General features: G+C 42.5%; 1 protein-coding gene and 1 long non-coding RNA gene across 5 annotated transcripts; one reads left to right on the forward strand and one right to left on the reverse strand.

The window, feature by feature from the left end:
• The first annotated feature begins 708 nt into the window (after positions 1-708).
• LOC118371136 (tumor protein p53-inducible nuclear protein 2) lies at positions 709-17,705 on the forward strand. 4 transcript variants are annotated; one of them, XM_035756469.2, is made up of 4 exons: positions 709-1,016; positions 11,193-11,656; positions 12,346-12,886; positions 13,034-17,705. In XM_035756469.2, exons 2-4 carry the CDS (start codon positions 11,533-11,535, stop codon positions 13,296-13,298), a joined length of 930 nt encoding a protein of 309 aa, XP_035612362.1. In that variant the 5' UTR covers positions 709-1,016; positions 11,193-11,532; the 3' UTR covers positions 13,299-17,705. The 4 variants fall into 4 exon arrangements, with proteins under 4 accessions (XP_035612362.1, XP_035612360.1, XP_035612363.1 ...); XM_035756467.2 differs by having other exon boundaries at positions 710-1,016; positions 13,031-17,705; XM_035756470.2 differs by having other exon boundaries at positions 711-1,016; positions 12,730-12,886; positions 13,031-17,705.
• On the reverse strand, positions 1,912-9,078 carry LOC118371137 (uncharacterized). Its single transcript, XR_004822937.2, has 3 exons — positions 8,942-9,078; positions 6,596-6,737; positions 1,912-2,230 (listed from the first exon to the last, which is right to left on the reverse strand). It is a non-coding gene; the product is annotated as an uncharacterized LOC118371137 (long non-coding RNA).
• Positions 17,706-18,408: the final 703 nt, after the last annotated feature.

An 18,408-nucleotide genomic window follows, 5' to 3' on the forward strand; every position in this document is an offset into this window, starting at 1 on the left:
GAACATACGTTTCTTATTCATGTGTTATTCAATTAATATAGGCCTAGAGAGGAAGGCAGATTGAAAACTTTATTTTAGGGTTAAGGTTATATTTTGTTTTACCTGTTTCATCGCTGGACTGAAGCTTGCTGGTCGACATTTAGGCCGACTGTAAAGAGTTTTTCACACATGAGAGATTGTTCAAGAATTTAGTTGCAATTCAATGTTTTAAATGCAAAAATGTTGGTATCTTCAGGGGGCAGAAGAAGAGTCAAAACAATTTTATCTGATTTTTTTATATAACCAGAGAGATATTTTATTTGTCCTGCTATCTCTTAGTAATTAGTAATGGTGACAATGGATTTCCTGTTATGCTGTCAAACAGCTTTCATCACATGATTGGTCTCACCCATCCTTACACACAGTCACTCTATAGGCCATTCATAGTTCTAGGACCAGTTTCTCCTCCCTGCCACGGGCGCCACCAGTCGTAAACAGTTGGAGGGGAAACAAAACACTGACCTTAGATCAGCTTCTAAGGGCAACTTTATTCTACTCCACCAGAGCATGTTGACAGTTTTGAGTCGGACTACGCAAAAACCATACCCAACCCCCACTGTGTTACCAAGAGGCCCGGCTTGGATCTTGTGTAATATTCCGATTGGCCGTCGGTTCTTGAGGGCGTGGAAATGGGCGTCACTGGAAGTATTGTGATATCACAATCAGCTGTTTTGTACGTTCTACATTCTGATCCGAGGATCAGCTGGAGGAAGCAATAACAGAGGGAAAATCTGCAGGGGAAAAAAATCGAGCAAGAGGGAAAAAACTGCAGATGTTATACTTTGAACATCAAGTGTAAATTCAAGTTTTACACGAAGCCCCTTCTTCTACGAAGAAAGCCTTTTTTTTATTTTGTATTATGGTGTTTTAACTACCTCACTTAAAAGGCAACCTAAAGCTATGCTTTAAGAATTATTGTCGTTTCTACTTTGTGTGAGATCATCACGTTTACAATTTGAAATATATTGCTAATACAGGTAAGCTATTAAATCTACTTTGCTGTTGTTTTTTGTGCTTTCTGAAAGGCAAACTGTGTAAGCTTGCAGGGTATCAGGCTACCTCTGCCACTGACGCCTGTATAGCTATCTCTGATGATGCATAGCCTATCTCATAACTGCAGATGAAGAAAATGCGAATTAGGTTGTGTTATAAACAGAATAATTCCGAAACAAAACAATCTACATTACGACGGAATTAATCCATTGTAGTAGTGGCTGTCACCGAGGAAAATACATTAGTTCTGCATGAAATTAATTATCGACTGTTATGCATCCTAGACATCCGTTTATAGGTCAATGACGTTTTGATGGCTTCGATAAATTGATGCTTTTACGGAAACCTCGACGTCCGGTTTATGATCTCTCAGAATATGAAAATTATGTTTACATAAAACCTGTCCTTGTTTTTCACCAAACGCTGGGGTGTTGTGTCGAATGAAGACGATGGGGGGTATTTTTGAATTGTGCCTTTCTCTCTTCCTCAGTGCTTATGTAGGCCTATGTATGGATTTTGAACGACCTCGATATTATAATTGATTCCTTCGCATCAGTCCTATACTGGTGAGCCTATCTGTCATTGCCATGACCCTTCCACTATATCCATAGCCGTGTCACAGACTCGGAGCTTACACGGATAATTCATGTTTAACCTGACCGCTATCGACAATGACTTATTCTGGGCCCTATTTCTCGTCGTTGGTGACATTGGGAAGGTTTTTGTAATCCAAATTAATTTATATCTGGCTTTAAATCAAATGTACACTGCTTGCTGTCGGACCCATAAAAGAATAAAACAAATGTTTTTCTTTCTTTTTCTCTCTCTCTTATCGGCATCTGTCAATGGGGTTGTTTAACTCGAAACAAAGCAGTTAAAGATGTTGAATCATTCCTTTATTTATTAACAATGCTTGGGGTTTATTCTTTCTTTTGCATCCGAACAATTGCAGTTGAAATACATACATAATTATTTGACGGCACCAGATTGTTCCTTTTCTATTCGCCGCTGTTCTTCTTTCCTTTTCCTCGACCGAAGTCGGCTGAACCAGCAGCATCAGTGACGTAAGAGTCCTTCGTCATGCAAGCGCAAAGGAGGTATTTATGTTGTTTTCGCGACGCGACGCCCATCTCCCTCAGCTCCTCCCTCTGTTTAAACGGCCTTCTGACTGCCATGAGCAGAGAAATTATGAGCGCATCTGGGAATAGCAGAGCAACAGAGCGCTTTTGTTTTGTAGAATTAGGAAGAAAAAATGAAATATATAATTGTCTATATCTGGTCTTTACCTATTTGCTATGAACTTATACTGGTTTATAACCAGTGGATCAGGGTGAAAAACACAAAAAGCATAAAAGTAATATGCATTTGTAGACTGATTTAACACGTATTATTATATCAAATCAAAGTTTATTTGTCCCGTGCGCCGAATACAACAGACCTTACAGTGAAATGCTTACTTACAGGCTCTAACCAATAGTGCAGAGAAGGGGGAAACAAAGTATGTGTGTGTGTGTGTGTGTGTGTAGGTAAGTAAAGAAATAAAACAACAGTAAAAAGACATTTGAACATTTTGGCTATGTAGAATAAATGATTAACTCAAGGTACCTGGCAGGGCTGTAACTACCATACCATATGCCATTAGTTTTGAATAACATATTTTTTGCACGTGGGTTCAATCGCCATTCTACACCATTTACTGTAAGGTTATGTTTCCTTTTAGAATGAATTAAACCAGTCACCAGTGCTGTCACAATGAAATCTTTATAACCACAAGTAATAATTTAACAGGTACAGTAAACATTGTGATGTCATCCAGAAGCTAAATGCCTTGTGTTGGTCTATCATATTTCCCCCTTAGTTTATACAGGGCAAAAATATGGGAAATCTCTCAACATTTTCCTTGGATAAATTTCCAATGTATTTTTTTCCTGTTTCCCCCAAACATCAGTCCTTATATGGACCACCTGAGGCATGAGAGACCACTGCTGGCTGTTTAATGATGTTTCCAATATGTTCCAGTGCTGTTCTTATCCCTGGTGTCGTCTGTCTGTCCCAGTAGACAGAATGGTATATTTATACACCAGGCAGATAATACTGAATTAGCATCACAGCATTTGCTTATCAAGGAGACTGAATGGTGCTTGACACAGATCCTTCAAAGGAAATGTGTTTGTGTGTGTTTATGACTTGGGAACTCACAAAAAAAGTGGCCCTGGGACAGTTTAATATTCTTAGAAAGATTCAAAGTGGGTAAACTCACGTAAATACATTTTTTGAATAAATGTTTTATCTCGCATCATCCTGTGACTTCAGTAAGCCATAAGGAATGCATGAAAAACAGTCAAGAAGGGAGCTGATCAACAGACTCCTATGTCCTCTGCAACATCTCTCATATCTCCACCTAAACCATCAACATTCATTTCATTGGTAGCCTATCGCTTTATTTTACGAGCCTTCTTATGACGTTTTATATTTGCCTTATAAACATATGCAGCCACAGATAAACCATTACAAAACTGTATAATGCAATGATAAGACAGAAGCTAGAAGTCAGAATGAACATTCTTAGCAGTAGGTTTTTATTGAAATAGAATAAGGCTTTGTTTTATCCTCTCTACAAGCACATCACACTGGTTGAATCAACGTTGTTTCCACGTCATTTTATTGACATTACATTGAACCATAGACTTTGAATTGACGTCTGTTTACATCCCTGTTTTGAGAAAGGCAGCATTACTTTCTTCTTGGCTGCTTTCCTGACAGGATCGTTTCTGACAAAATGTCTAGTTAAATGTGATCATTTCTGTGTGTGTGTTTCTCTTCTTATCGTGAGACTCCTAGGTCTTCCTGTCGGCTCCTGGTGTCTGTCACCATGGCAACCATCCAAATAAGCAGGAAGTGTCGCTTTCCACCCATGCGTAACATATGTCCCTCTCCTTCTTCATCGCGCTCCTTTCCTTTCATTTATCTCCCTCACCTCATTGTACACCTTTCTCCCTCTCTCGACCTCCTCTGTTTTTATCCATACCTGGAGCCTAATTGCTATCTCTTTCTATTCCTCTCCTACACCTCTCTCCTTTCCTCTTCTCCCCCTACATTAATCTCTCTCACTTTTCATTTGTCTCTCGTCCTCCTTCCTCTTTATAACCCCCCCCCCCCATATTATCTAATTTTAGAAAGTACACCCTGTCAGATCAGAGGGGTCAGTGTTCCGTCATACCGTCCAGTAGCCTCTGCAGGAATGATGTCTCTCTGATATCCAATATCTCCCTCCATGGTTAAATACAGGGACAGAAAAGTGCAGGCTCCAGTGGCTCAGTTGGTTAGAGTATGAGGCTTGCAATATCAGGGATGTAGGTTCGATCCCCAGATGACCTATGAAGTGTCTAAACTTTTTGTATATTATACTGTATTTGTTATTTTTTTTACTGTCTTTGTGTTACTCCTTCCCCCGAGACTCCAGGCCCTGATTACGACCCGAGTTAAGCGTGTGTAAATTGAACTTTTCTCTCTATGCGTATTCTGACTCCAGGCCCTGATTACGACCCGAGTTAAGCGTGCGTAAATGGAACTTTTCTCTCTATGCGTATTCTGACTCCAGGCCCTGATTGCGACCCGAGTTAAGCGTGCGTAAATGGAACTTTTCTCTCTATGCGTATTCTGACTCCAGGCCCTGATTACGACCCGAGTTAAGCGTGCGTAAATTGAACTTTTCTCTCTATGCGTATTCTGACTCCAGGCCCTGATTACGACCCGAGTTAAGCGTGCGTAAATTGAACTTTTCTCTCTATGCGTATTCTGACTCCAGGCCCTGATTACGACCCGAGTTAAGCGTGCGTAAATTGAACTTTTCTCTCTATGCGTATTCTGACTCCAGGCCCTGATTACGACCCGAGTTAAGCGTGCGTAAATGGAACTTTTCTCTCTATGCTTATTCTGACTCCAGGCCCTGATTACGACCCGAGTTAAGCGTGCGGAAATTGAACTTTTCTCTCTATGCGTATTCTGACCTTGAACTTAAGCATGGGTCTAGCGAACCTGCCGGTTCCAGGTGGAATTTTTTTTTTTCATTCATATTTTTTCATATAGAAATAACAGCATTCTCCAAGCACTGTAATTTCTGAATGGATAAGAGCTAGGAAAATGCATAATCCGTTTGGAGAAGGGGATTGTAAATACACACATCAATTGTTTTAAGTGATTTTTACTTTTGATCCCTGGAGACGAATGTGAAACCAGTGATATGGAAGCTAACTGAAAAGCATGTCAACATGACATGTCTTGCTGCCCCTTTCCCACAGTGAAATAGGTTACAAACACACCAAGACAGCCTTGAAGAGGGCACGAAAATGCCTTTCCCCCTCAGGAGATTGAAAAGAATAGGCATGGGTCCCCAGATCCTCAAAAAGTTTTACAGCTGAACCATTGAGGGCATCCTGACTGGTTGCATCATTGCCTGGTATGACAACTGCTCGGCATCCGACCATAAGGCACTACAGAGGGTAGTGCGTACAGCCCAGTACATCACTGGGGCCAAGCTTCCTGCCATCCAGGACCTTTATACTAGGCGGTGTCAGAGGAAGGCCCAAAACATTGTCAAAGACTCCAGTCACCCAACTCATAGCCTGCTCTCTACGGCAAGCGGTACCGAAGCGCCAAGTCTAGGTCCAAAAGGCTCCTTAACTGCTTCTACCCCCAAGCCTTAAGACTGCTGAACAATTAATCAAATGCCCCCTCCCCTCCTTTGTTTTGACACTGCTGCTACTCGCTGTTTATTATCTATGCATAGTCACATTACCCCTACCTACATGTACAAATTACCTCGACTAACCTGTATCCTCACACATTGACTCGGTACCGGTACGCCCCTGTATATAGCCTCGTTATTGTTATTTTACTGTGTAACTTTTACATTTTTTACTATAGTGTATTTAGTTTTTTTAAAAATACTCTACATTCTTAAAACAACATTGTTGGTTAAGGACTTGTAAGTAAGCATTTTACGGTGAGGTCTACACCTGTTGGTTAAGGGCTTGTCAGTAAGCATTTTACGGTAAGGTAGGTGTTGTATTCGACGCATGTGACCTTTTTTGTGTGATTTGATAATAGCTGTGCCATCGTTCTGAATTTGAATTGTGTGCCCTCATAATTTGCATGGATGAAAGTTGGACACCCAAGCTATAGGCTTCTGTAGGGCTGAACCTAACGAATTTACAGTTGAAGTTGGAGGTTTACATACACTTAGGTTGGAGTCATTAAAACTAATTTTTCAACCACTCCACAAATTTCTTGTTAACAAATTATAGTTTTGGCAAGTTGGTTAGGACATCTACTTTGTGCATGACACAAGTAATTTTTTCAACAATTGTTTAGAGACAGATTATTTCACTTATAATTCATTGTATCACATTACCAGTGGCTCAGAAGTTTACATACACAAAGCTGACTGTGCCTTTAAACAGCTTGGAAAATTCCAGAAAATTATGTCATGGCTTTCTGATAGGCTTATTGACATCATTTGAGTCAATTGGAGGTGTACCTGTGGATGTATTTCAAGGCCTACCTTCAAACTCAGTGCCTCTTTGCTTGACATCATGGGAAAATCAAAAGAAATTAGCCAAGATCTCAGAAAAAAGTTGTAGACCTCCACAAATCTGGTTCATCCTTGGGAGCATTTTCCAAACGCCTGAAGGTACCACGTTCATCTGTAAAAACAATAGTAAGCAAGTATAAACACCATGGGACCACATATCCGTCATAACGCTCAGGAAGGAGATGCGTTCTGTCTCCTAGAGATGAACGTACTTTGGTGCGAAAAGTGCAAATCAATCCCAGAACAACAGCAAAGGACCTTGTGAAGATGCTGGAGGAAACGGGTACAGAAGTATCTATATCCACAGTAAAACAAGTCCTATATCGACATAACCTGAAAGTCCGCTCTGCAAGGAAGAAGCCACTGCTACAAAACCGCCATAAAAAAAATCCAAACTACGGTTTGGAACTGCATATGGGGACAAAGATCGTATTTTATTTGAGAAATGTCCTCTGGTCTGATGAAAGGAAAATAGAAGTGTTTGGCCATAATGACCATCGTTATGGTCAGGAAAAAGGGGGAGGCCTGCAAGCCGAAAAACACCCTCCCAACCGTGAAGCATGGGGGTGGCAGCATCATGTTGTGGGGGTGCTTTGCTGCAGGAGGGACTGGTGCACTTCTCAAAATAGATGGCGTCATGAGGAAAGGAAAATGATGTGGATATATTGAAGAAACATCTCAAGACATCAGTTAAAGCTTGGTCGCAAATTAGCCTTCCAAATGAACAATGACCCAAGCATACTTCCAAAGTTGTTACAAAATGACTTAAGGACAACAAAGTCAAGGTATTGGAGTGGCCAACACAAAGCCCTGACCTCAATCATATAGAAGATTTGTGGGCAGAACTGAAAAAGCGTGTGCGAGCAAGGAGGTCTACAAACCTGACTCAGTTACACCACCTCTGTCAGGAGGAATGGACCAAAATTCACCCAACTGATTGTGGGAAGCTTGTGGAAGGCTACTCGAAACGTTTGACCCAAGTTAAACAATTTAAAGGCAATGCTACCAAATACTAATTGAGTGTGTACACTTCTGACCCACTGGGAATGTGATGAAAGAAATACAATCTGAAATAAATCATTATCTCTACTATTATTCTGATATTTGACATTCTTAAAATAAAGTGCTGATCCTATCTGACCTAAGAGAGATCATTTGTATTAGGATTAAATGACAGAAATTGTGAAAAACTGAGTTTAAATGTATTTGGCTAAGGTGCATGTAAACTTCCGACTTCAACTGTATGTATGCACTTTAGAATGTTTTAATCATAGCCTATGGCCGGGATTTTCTTAGCTTTATTTTACCATTTGTATCATGTAAAATATTAGCCACTATTGGAGCCACCATCAGTAACACCCACATACATTTATAACTCTCACTTGCACTGTTCGTTTTCTTACATTTTGTACCATTCCGTTCCGTTTACCGTTCATTCCTCTGTCACATCCGTGCAAATTGTTCCTGAGGATCGCTAGCTAGCATTAGTGGATCATATTAGGCTAAAGTTCAATAATTTGGGACATGTAGCCTATTCTAATCATTATGGAACTCAGACCACACATAGCAGGTTAAACCTAGAGCCTTGCGCACGGTTCACGACGACTGGATCGTTGTCATACAGTTTCATTAGTGAGAATTGGGGTAGATTTGTAGACTCTTTTCAACACATATTGTACACTTTTTTCCACATTCCAACATTTCATGGTTTGAACTTGAATGTGACAATTGTCAGGGTGAATCAAACCCCTGTATTTTTTGTGCGTAAAGGCTCTCCAAACCTGTCTTTTTTTAATGATTCATGCATACTTTCCTAACCCTAAAATGTGCCAAAATAATCTACAAGATCAGAGTATTTTTAAATCTACCAGTTGGTGCTGAAATGGAGACGAAGATGGATAGATGGGTTGGTTGTTTAGCAACAAAACCACCCGCTCACAACCATCGGGCAAAACAGATGAGGTTGGCTTAGATTGTTGACAACATGTAAACTGTATTTCTTCTCCAATGTTTATTGAAAACATAAATACATTTGCACAATGACCACTTGTTGTCTCTCAAATATATAGTTGAAGTTGTTGGCTAGCTAGCTAGCAATCAATAACAAGATTAAACAAGCTGAAACGAGCCACTTGCGATTCTCCACATGGCAGTTTGTTGTCATTCTTGCTAGTAATCTGGCCACCCAAAATCACAACGACAGGCGCGCTGAATTACATGTATTCAACGCGCGCAATGGAAGCACCGTTATATGCACCTTCATAAGGTAAGTTTGAAAACCAACGACTGAGAAGTGTGTAAGAAAGAAATGCGTACTTTTCCTTAATCTGAATCGGGTCCCTCGTGTCTTCTCTCGGTAGTCCATCAGGCCTAAACCCATTCTGTTGTTCACTATAGCAGTAGCACAGGGGGGAGGGTGTAACGCCATTGTTCCTCAGGAACAGTCTGGCTGCGTCTCCTTAGTCTGCAATAGCTTCCCTTCCCTTAATCAAATTTCCTTCATTACAACCCAATTCAAAGAACTCATCTGAAAGAAGCAATTTATCTGTTTGCATTTGTGTCTGAGTTGTCTGACCGATTCTAACTGCATGCATACATTTTATGATCCTATTGAGAAAATACTATTGTGATTGTTTACTATTTGTTGCGCTTATTAAGTTATTTACTTGTTATTCATTTCGGAATTACATTAAAATTACCCAATAGCGCCACATGTTCCAACTTGAATTTAGTTGAATTCTTTGAAGGACAGTAAGCCCCACAATGTGCGCACTGTTGTTACTGCATAATTTGCTAGTAGATTGAAGACAAATTGACCAGCTGAAACAGAACCGTAAAACGGTTACTGTCTCCAGTCAGCCAGTATGACCCAGACAAACCTTCTCCCTCTGTCTACCTCAGACGTAGACAGAGATAACTGCATCTCAATACTCTAGTGCCTTCCTCATCTCCTTCCCTTCATATGCACTGATCTGAGGACACAGAACAGGTGAAAGCATTATAAGTGGATGCCTACTGTGCATTTGCTTTCAGTTTACTGGTCAATTTCTTTCAGATGAGTGCGGGTGAAGGGAAGGAGATGAGGATGAGGTGAAGAAAACATGTGAGAATGTTGAGATGCAGCCAACCTATCACACTTTCTAATCTTCTCCTCATAAATGGTTCCTTGACCAACATGATTAAAGTAGCCCTAGAACAGAAAGGCTCTTTTTGTTCAGTTCTGCTCACGTGATTTCGCCACATACACTTCATGGCCAAAAGTACGTGGAAACCTGCTTGTCGAACATCTCATTCCACAATCATGGGTATTAATATGGTCCCCCCTTTGCTGCTACAACTGCCTCCACTCTTCCTGGAAGGCTTTCCACTAGATGATGGAACATTGCTGCAGGGACATGCTTTCATTCAACCACAAGAACATTAGTGAGGTCGATCACTGATGTTAGGCGATTAGGCCTTGCTCGCAGTTGGCATTCCAATTCATTCAAAAGGTGTTCGATGGGGTTGAGGTCAGGAGTCTGTGCAGGCCAGTCAAGTTCTTCCACACCGATCTTGACAAACTATTTCTGTGTGGACCTCGCTTTGTACACGGGGCCATTGTCATGCTGAAACAGGAAGGGGCCCTCCCCAAATTGTTGCCACAAAATTGGAAGCACAGAATCGTCTAGAATGCCATTGAATGCTGTAGTGTTAAGATTTCCCTTCACTGGAACTAAGAGCCCTAGCCCGTACCAAGAAAAACAGCCCCAGACCATTATTCCTCCTCCACCAAACTTTACAGTTGGCACTATGCATTCGGACAGGTAGTGTTTTCCTGGCATCCGCCAAACCCAGATTCGTCCGTCGGACTGCCAGATGGTGAAGCGTGATTCATCACTCCACTGTTCCATAGTCCAGAGTCCAATGGAGGCAAGCTTTGCACCACTCCAGCCGATGCTTGGCATTGCGCATGGTGATCTTAGGCGTGTGTGATGCTGCTTGGCCATGGAAACCCATTTCTGATGCTCCCGACGAACAGTTCTTGTGCTGACGTTGCTTCCAGAGGCAGTTTGGAACTCGGCATTGAGTGTTGCAACCGAGAACAGACAATTTTTACGCACTACGCGCTTCAGCACTCAGCGGTTCCGTTCTGTGAGCTTGTGTGGCCTACCACTTCACAGATGAACTTTTGTTGCTCCTAGACATTTCCACTTCACAATAACAGCACTTACAATTGACGGGGGCAGCTCTAACAGGGCAGAAATTTGACAAACTGACTTGGAAAGATGCCACGTTGAAAGTCACTAAGCTCTTCAGTAGGGGCCATTCTACTGCCAGTGTTTGTCTATGGAGATTGCATGGTGGTGTGCTCAATTGTATGCACCTGTCAGCAACGGCTGTTGCTGAAATAGTCAAGTCGACCATTTTTGGCCATATCTCCTTCATCTCGCTTTTTACTAATTTGTGATTCGCAACGCTGCTTTCTAATGTTCCTCTCCACTTGTTCCCATTGTCTTTGGATTTGTAATCTAAATATTTTCTTGCTGTTATTAATAGTCTCTCCTGTCTTAATTTTGTCTCCCCACAGGCCTTTGCAGCGATACCAAGTAAAACCTTACATTTGCACTAAGGAAGCCTGTCGAGTCCTGTAAGAAAATCAACCTACGAGATCAAGACAAGAAAAGGGTTGAAGCAAAGAGAGGCCAAGAAACCCGTGCTCACTTTCCTGACCTGGCAACTGTTTGACAAAGCGAAAAGAGAAATAACTAACTAAATAAGAGAAACAAAAATACTTAATAAGTAGCAAAAACACACAAAGGCAGCTAGCTATACCTTGAGAACTACAACTATACACAGAACCTGACTTCTGCAATCCCTGACCCTTGACTTTTTACCCATTGACGTGTACCCGACCAACCGGCCTAGCCATGTTCCAAGCTCTGAGCAGCCTGTTCTTCGGAGAGGTGGAGGAGGTGGCCGCAGAGATCAAGGGGCCCAACCCCTGTGTGACCGACGCTGATGAGGAAGGATGGATGCTGGTCAACCTGCCCGGTGAGTCCTCCCTTAGGGATAGTTTGAAGGGCTTGGAAGTGGAGAGGGAAATGGTAGTCACTATATGGCCATGCCAGAATGGACAGAAGTGAGGATATTGACGGTACTGTTGAGCATGTACATCAGCTGTTCGTTTTCTAAGGTCAAAGGTTTTGGTGATTTGTGGTCAGCACTTCAGTCCTCTCTAGTGTGGCCATATAGTGATGGGGGTGTGGGGGCTAATATATTGTTTAAAATCTCCATAAAAGGGAATCTGAATAGTTTAGAGGCCACATCTCAAACTAAATATATAAGCCCCAATGAAACACATCACAAAACAGTCAGTACCACAATACTGTCACTGACATGACCAAGCGGTTAGAGGGTCGAAGTAACTAATTATATTATTCCTATTTTTATGTTTTGTGTTTCTTTACCCTTTCTTCTCCCCCCTCTCCAATTTTATTTAAATATCCTGACATTTCTCACACTGGTGTGTGTGTGTGCGTGTGTGTGTGTGTGTGTGTGTGTGTGTGTGTGTGCGTGCGTGTGTGTGTGTGTGTGCATGTGCTCCCCTTTTAATGACCCCACAACCTGCATGGCTTCTTCCTCTTTGCCTTCACCTTTCCCCCTAACCTACACCACCCTAAACATACACCCTACCTCAATTGGCCAACTCCTCCATGGTCCCTCCTTTACTCTGTTCTCAGGGGAAGCTGATTGTGCGATGCTAGTAGAGGGAGGGATAGAGGCGCCATCGATAGCACAGGCGCATGCACAAAACAACCAATCAAATCACCCAGACACACCCACCAGAACTGAGTGCCCCGTCCCATCTCCAACCCCTCCCCCCCAATATCAGAATCGCCGCAGAACACACAAAGCTTGTTCACGAGCGGCAACAGTGGCGCCATCAGACCCCCTCTCCACTCTCCCTTCTGCTAGCCCGTTAGCCACGGGCATCGTTACGCCCATATCCCTAAAAAGGCGGGCCAGGCTCTCCACCCCATCTGTGTCCCCTGGCAGTAGTGGGTCGGAGAGAGGCTGCATGGACGAGAGCTGGTTCGTTACCCCTCCCCCCTGTTTCACTGCAGAGGGAGCCACGGCTGAGACCAGCCCCATGGAGGATCTGCTTATAGAACACCCCAGCATGTCCGTCTACGTCTCCCCTAGCAACCTGTCCATGATCTCCAACGGCAACCTGTCCATCGTCGGGGAGGAGAGCATCACCAGCCTGACAGGCAGCACGAGGTGAGGACCGACCGACTAACACCTTATTATATCTTTGTCACCATGTAATAGATCTGGCACATAGCCACCATTCTATGAGAGAGCTACATAACTGCTTGACTAATGTTCTATACCCAACTTCCTCCTATTCCTCCCCTCCTCTAGCAGGATGGCAGAACCAGCCGCTACCTCTGCCGTCCATAATACCATGCCCACCAGGGTGACCCGAGGAGCCGCTGCCCAGGCTGGTACCCTGGCCAAGGTGACCCAGGTGGCCAGGGTTCAGAGGGGCAAGGCCCGCACTGAGAGGCGCCACCTTGGACGCAACCGCATCCAGCGCCAGAACCGCACTAGGGAGCAGGTTCCCTGCCACGCAGCCCACGCTAGAAACACCTACCTGCACCAGCCCTGCCGGCGTAACATCTGCCACTGAGCTCCCAGGGGGAGCCATTTACTCTGAGGGCATTAGTGGTTATACTCCCCCTTACATACATACAGGTAGATTTATATGGACACACAAACATATGTAGACAAATGTAGACAAATATGTAAATACACATGCACACAACGTACACGCATCATTTACACATGCACACACAGCCCATAGACACGCTCTCTTTCACGAAATCACTCTCCCACACACACACACACACACACACACACACACACACACACACACACACACACTAATTGATTTACGTAGGCTACTGTGCCATGTTAGGCTCTAAACCCCAACCAAGCCCTCTAATAACTTAAGTCTATTGTTGTTAGCTGTCACATATAAACATTTTTGAAAAACTTGCAAAAAAATATTACTTAGCAACTAATATGTGTGTGAAACTATAAAAAGTTCCATCTACTCTCTCCATTTCAGTTAAAACACTCATCTCCTCTGTCTCTTCCTAGTGGAAGTCCACCTATTTACTGTCATGGAATACATGGCCCTCTCTCCTTTGCAGCCGTCCTAATGCTTTTAATCAGGTTGGGGGACAGGCAGGCAAAGGAGGAGAAATGAAAGATGCTCACTCTCTTTCTGCGGGAACAAGCTTTTATAGGGAATCTTTATTAGATAGCACACCTGTGGACATGTAATCATTTTAGCCGTTGAGTATCTACGTAGCTGGTTATAAATGAAGACAGGGAAAGGCTGCCCACAGGAAAAACTCCTCATCTTGTCCTTTATTTTCCGTGTTTGAGTTACGAAACATTTTTTAATAAAGAAATCTGTTCGCAAAAAGGAAGAGTATACCGTGTACATTACAGTGAGAGAGGAGAAAAACCAGAAGAGGTGTTTGTCCTCTTGTCCCAATGTGAGGGATGGAAGCAGGTAGAGGAAGGTGAAAGAGAGAAAGACGAAAACAGACTAAAGAGTAAAAAGAAGTCAAAAACGATGAATTGGAGAGTTTAGGTAGGATGACAGAGGAACCAGAGTAGATGTAGTTGACTGTGTAGTGTCCCTTTCTGGGCAACCAATAGTTCATTTTTAGAATGCCTAATTGGCTACTTTTACATATTTGGCTTGCCATCTGTGACTAAGACAAGTTTGCCAATGCAGAAACAAACAGGCACTCTTATCTCAAGTCAGGCAGACTTGCAAAGCAGGAAGCTGATTCCCTCATTTCCTAAACGTTTTTGTTCAACAACTACAACACGATCATGAAAGTAATTCAGAGCTGTCTGGTCATAAGAAGTCTAGTATAGCTAGCTTCAATGACTGTGCATAGTTAACTGTGCAAATTACTTTGTTGGGACGTACCATAATGATATATGTAGGGAAACGAGCCAAGGGTTGCCTGTAGGTTACAAGGTATGACAGGCTAAAGTAGGTGCAAGGCGGTATGGATGGCAACTATTTATTTTGGTTTGTTTGTTTGTCTGCTACTGTTATTAAAGTTGTGTAGAAGGTAGGCCTAACCAATGCTCTCTGAATGATGTCTGTGGCAGGAAAAGCCTGTTCCCTGCAGCCCCATAATGAGAGCACATCGTTTCATCCACATAGCTGACAACCTAAAAACTTGGCCCAGTTTGACAGAATGACTGTGAAAGATTCACACTTTGAGGAGAACAGTATAAAAAAAAGAGAAAAAAATCTATATACATTTGCTCAGCACACACATTGGGCTCCAACTGATGTTATTGTGCTGTGATGCTTCTGCATTAAGACACCTCCCCCCTAACTAAATATTAATCAAGTGACAACCTTACCCATGAAAAGACAAACAGGGAAATAGATAACATCGACCAATCCCTTTTCACTTCATGTCATTCAGTGACAACAGGGTAATCATGGTAGGAGACTCGGGGTGAACACACACACACACACACACACACACACACACACACACACACACACACACACACACACACACACACACACACACACACACACACACACACACACACACACACACACACACACACACACACACACACACACACACACACACACACACACACACACACACGATGTCCACCGGGCTGATACTGCTCAGTGTTGCTAGTAAAGACTAGCTCAAGGACAGAGAATTAGTTATGAGTGTCCCTTTACCTTCTACACCCACTCCCTGGCCTCCTAATAGCACATCCAGCCGTAACAGTGTGCCCCACCTTAAGATCTAGCTTACTGAGATGTATTCAACTACAATAGTAAACTATGGTGCTGAAGTGTATATGACTATATACTAAAGTTTGTAAATGATTTGAGACATGGATGTAAGTTTGCACTGTCATACATTTTGGTGAGTCAAAGTTTTAGCTGTGTGATGTCTTTTATTCTCCTTTGGGATGTTTACTTTTTCTTTTTGTTTTGTATCAAACCATCAAAGGTCTGTGCGAGTGTGAGAGGATGTGTGTTAAAAAAAATACTTCAAAAGACTAATAATGATCAATTATTTTTCTTGTACATATTAGAATACAGGTTGTAATGCTCCTTGCCGTTAGGTGTCAAAGCGACTCAGGATTAGAGTCCTTAAAGTAGCTACCATCTTGACTGAGGACAAGACTGTCCCTGCCTCTTTCCTGAATAGGACAGTAAGGATGCATCTCAATGATCTAAAGTGGCATCCTATCCACTTATCCTTTCCTTAATCTACACTGAGATGTGACCAATTGAGATGTACCCTATTGGAGATTTTGGTTTCGATGTGTTAACGTTCCAATTAGACACTGCCCTCTAGGGGGATAAAAGTGTAATAACTTGTAACGACAGGATCATTTCATGCTGGCATCATCATAACACAACACATATTTCAAAGTATAAAGATGTATTTGTGGGAGCAGTGGAATTGTTCTCTAGATACAGTGAGAGTGAGGTGAGAAATTGTTCTTATTGTTTAGAATGTTCTGAACTAGAAACATTTATTTGTCCCTTCAATCACAAACCACCATGTTCCACTCAACGTATCGCCAACCGTCTTGTAAATTACTATATTTTATTTGAATTATCTACTAATATGATATAATTATTAATATTATGTATATTTATTTTCTGTTGCTGTTTTAAATGATGACTGTATGTAACTCTGTTTGATCCTATGAATGACGCAGTGTGTGGATTGCAGTAACTACTCACTCAGACACACAGATACACACAGATCTGGTCTCCATACTTCCTTAACCCCTAGGGTTTTCTGAACCTTATACTACAGTATCTCTGTGGTCACACTTCTTACTCACATGATGAAGACATTTTACAAAGAGAGAGGGGAGGGGGCCTATACATGAGAGACCATAGCTGTGTGTGTGTGTGTGTGTGTGTAACTCACCACCTCTAACAAGGCCTTGTTGGTCCTCACTGCGAGACTGTTTTTCTCTTTTTCTTGTTGTTCTTTTCCTTCTTTCCATCACCTTCTCACCTTTACGTCCATGTTATCTCCAAGTTGTTGTTTTCTGAGTATGTAGTGTGGGACTAATGAAAGGTGTGAGTTTAGGGTGGCAACCCGCCAATCCCAGAGAGAGGGTGGGGCCACCAGGTGCACGTGTGTCTAGTGTGATGTGAGAGTTGTGGGGGAGGGAGGGAGGAAGAAAGAGGGGATGTGACAGAGGATGGAGTAAGCAGATAGATTGAAAAAAAAATCTGAAATGAAATGTATCAACAAAAAAAAATATGCTTGTATTTTTCCCCGTTTAGTTATTAGAACAGTTGTTCACCTGGTATGTTAATGTTTTAAAAGAAAGGGGGTTGATTGTGTGTGGATTATTTTTGTTCTGCTCTGCGCCCTAAAATGATGGCAGCTTTAAGATACTTTGGGGTTCACCCACGTACCATCTCAATGAGTACACCCCTCCCCCGTCAAAACAACTATTTATAGACATATAAAAAAGATTGGTGTATCTGATATCTATGGTGATCGTGCCTTTCACTATTTCTGCATGGTTTTTGTGATGTACTGAATTGTTCCATCCCTGAGTGGACAGTCAAGTCCATAGACAGTCAAGACCATAGACAGTCAAGTCCATAGACAGTCAAGTCCATAGACAGTCAAGTCCATAGACAGTGAAGACCATAGACAGTCAAGTCCATAGACAGTGAAGACCATAGACAGTCAAGTCCATAGACAGTCAAGTCCATAGACAGTCAAGTCCATAGACAGTGAAGACCATAGACAGTGAAGTCCATAGACAGTGAAGACCATAGACAGTCAAGTCCATAGACAGTGAAGACCATAGACAGTCAAGTCCATAGACAGTGAAGACCATAGACAGTCAAGTCCATAGACAGTGAAGACCTATGCAACCACCAACGGATGGGTTAATACAACATCCATTCAGAAAAACGCAGGTACCACACAACAACAACAACAACAACAACAACAATAAACACTCAGGTTGACAACCTGAATCTCGTCTCGTCATTTACACCTGAAGGACTGGTTGGTCGGTGTGAGGACTGGAGGGAAAGGAAGAGGGGGGGGGGGTAGCTTGGCTGGGGGGGGGGGAGGACTGGGGGGGGCAGGGTAGCTTGGCTGGGGTGAGTACTTGGGGGACAGTGTAGTTTGGGTGGGGGTTGGGATGAGGACTGGGGGAAGGGGGCAGGGTCACATGGGTGTGAAAGACAAATGGGTGGGCAATGGGGAAGACAGTACAGGAATACACACAGAAACAACAGCCTCTCCAAGAACGTCCCAGTTTTAAATCTTGTGGGGGGAAAAATAAGTATGGGTTTTTGAGCAGCTGACACATTGTATGACCTAGCAGGGTTAAAATACACAGACACACGCACGAACACTTGCACATAAACACAGACCCACAAGCATACCGTAAGTACCATAGTATATAGACTAACAAAATAAGGATAGCAATTCTCATCTAAACCATATTGCACATAGTTTGCACACTTGATTAATGCTATGATTCACACGTGTGGATATTTTAAAAGCCTTTCATTTTCAATTTGGCAAAGAGAGCAAAAATGCTGACTACTGGTATTAAGGTAATTTTTCAGGAGCCTTTGTCTTTAAACTGTACCACTCAGAGGAGGGTATGTGATGTTGATGTCTCTTAAAGAGATATTTGAATGTAGATCCGTGTCTTTACACAAGTAT

This window comes from Oncorhynchus keta, chromosome 27 (genome assembly GCF_023373465.1).
Source record: "Oncorhynchus keta strain PuntledgeMale-10-30-2019 chromosome 27, Oket_V2, whole genome shotgun sequence".
Taxonomy (NCBI): Eukaryota; Metazoa; Chordata; class Actinopteri; order Salmoniformes; family Salmonidae; genus Oncorhynchus; species Oncorhynchus keta.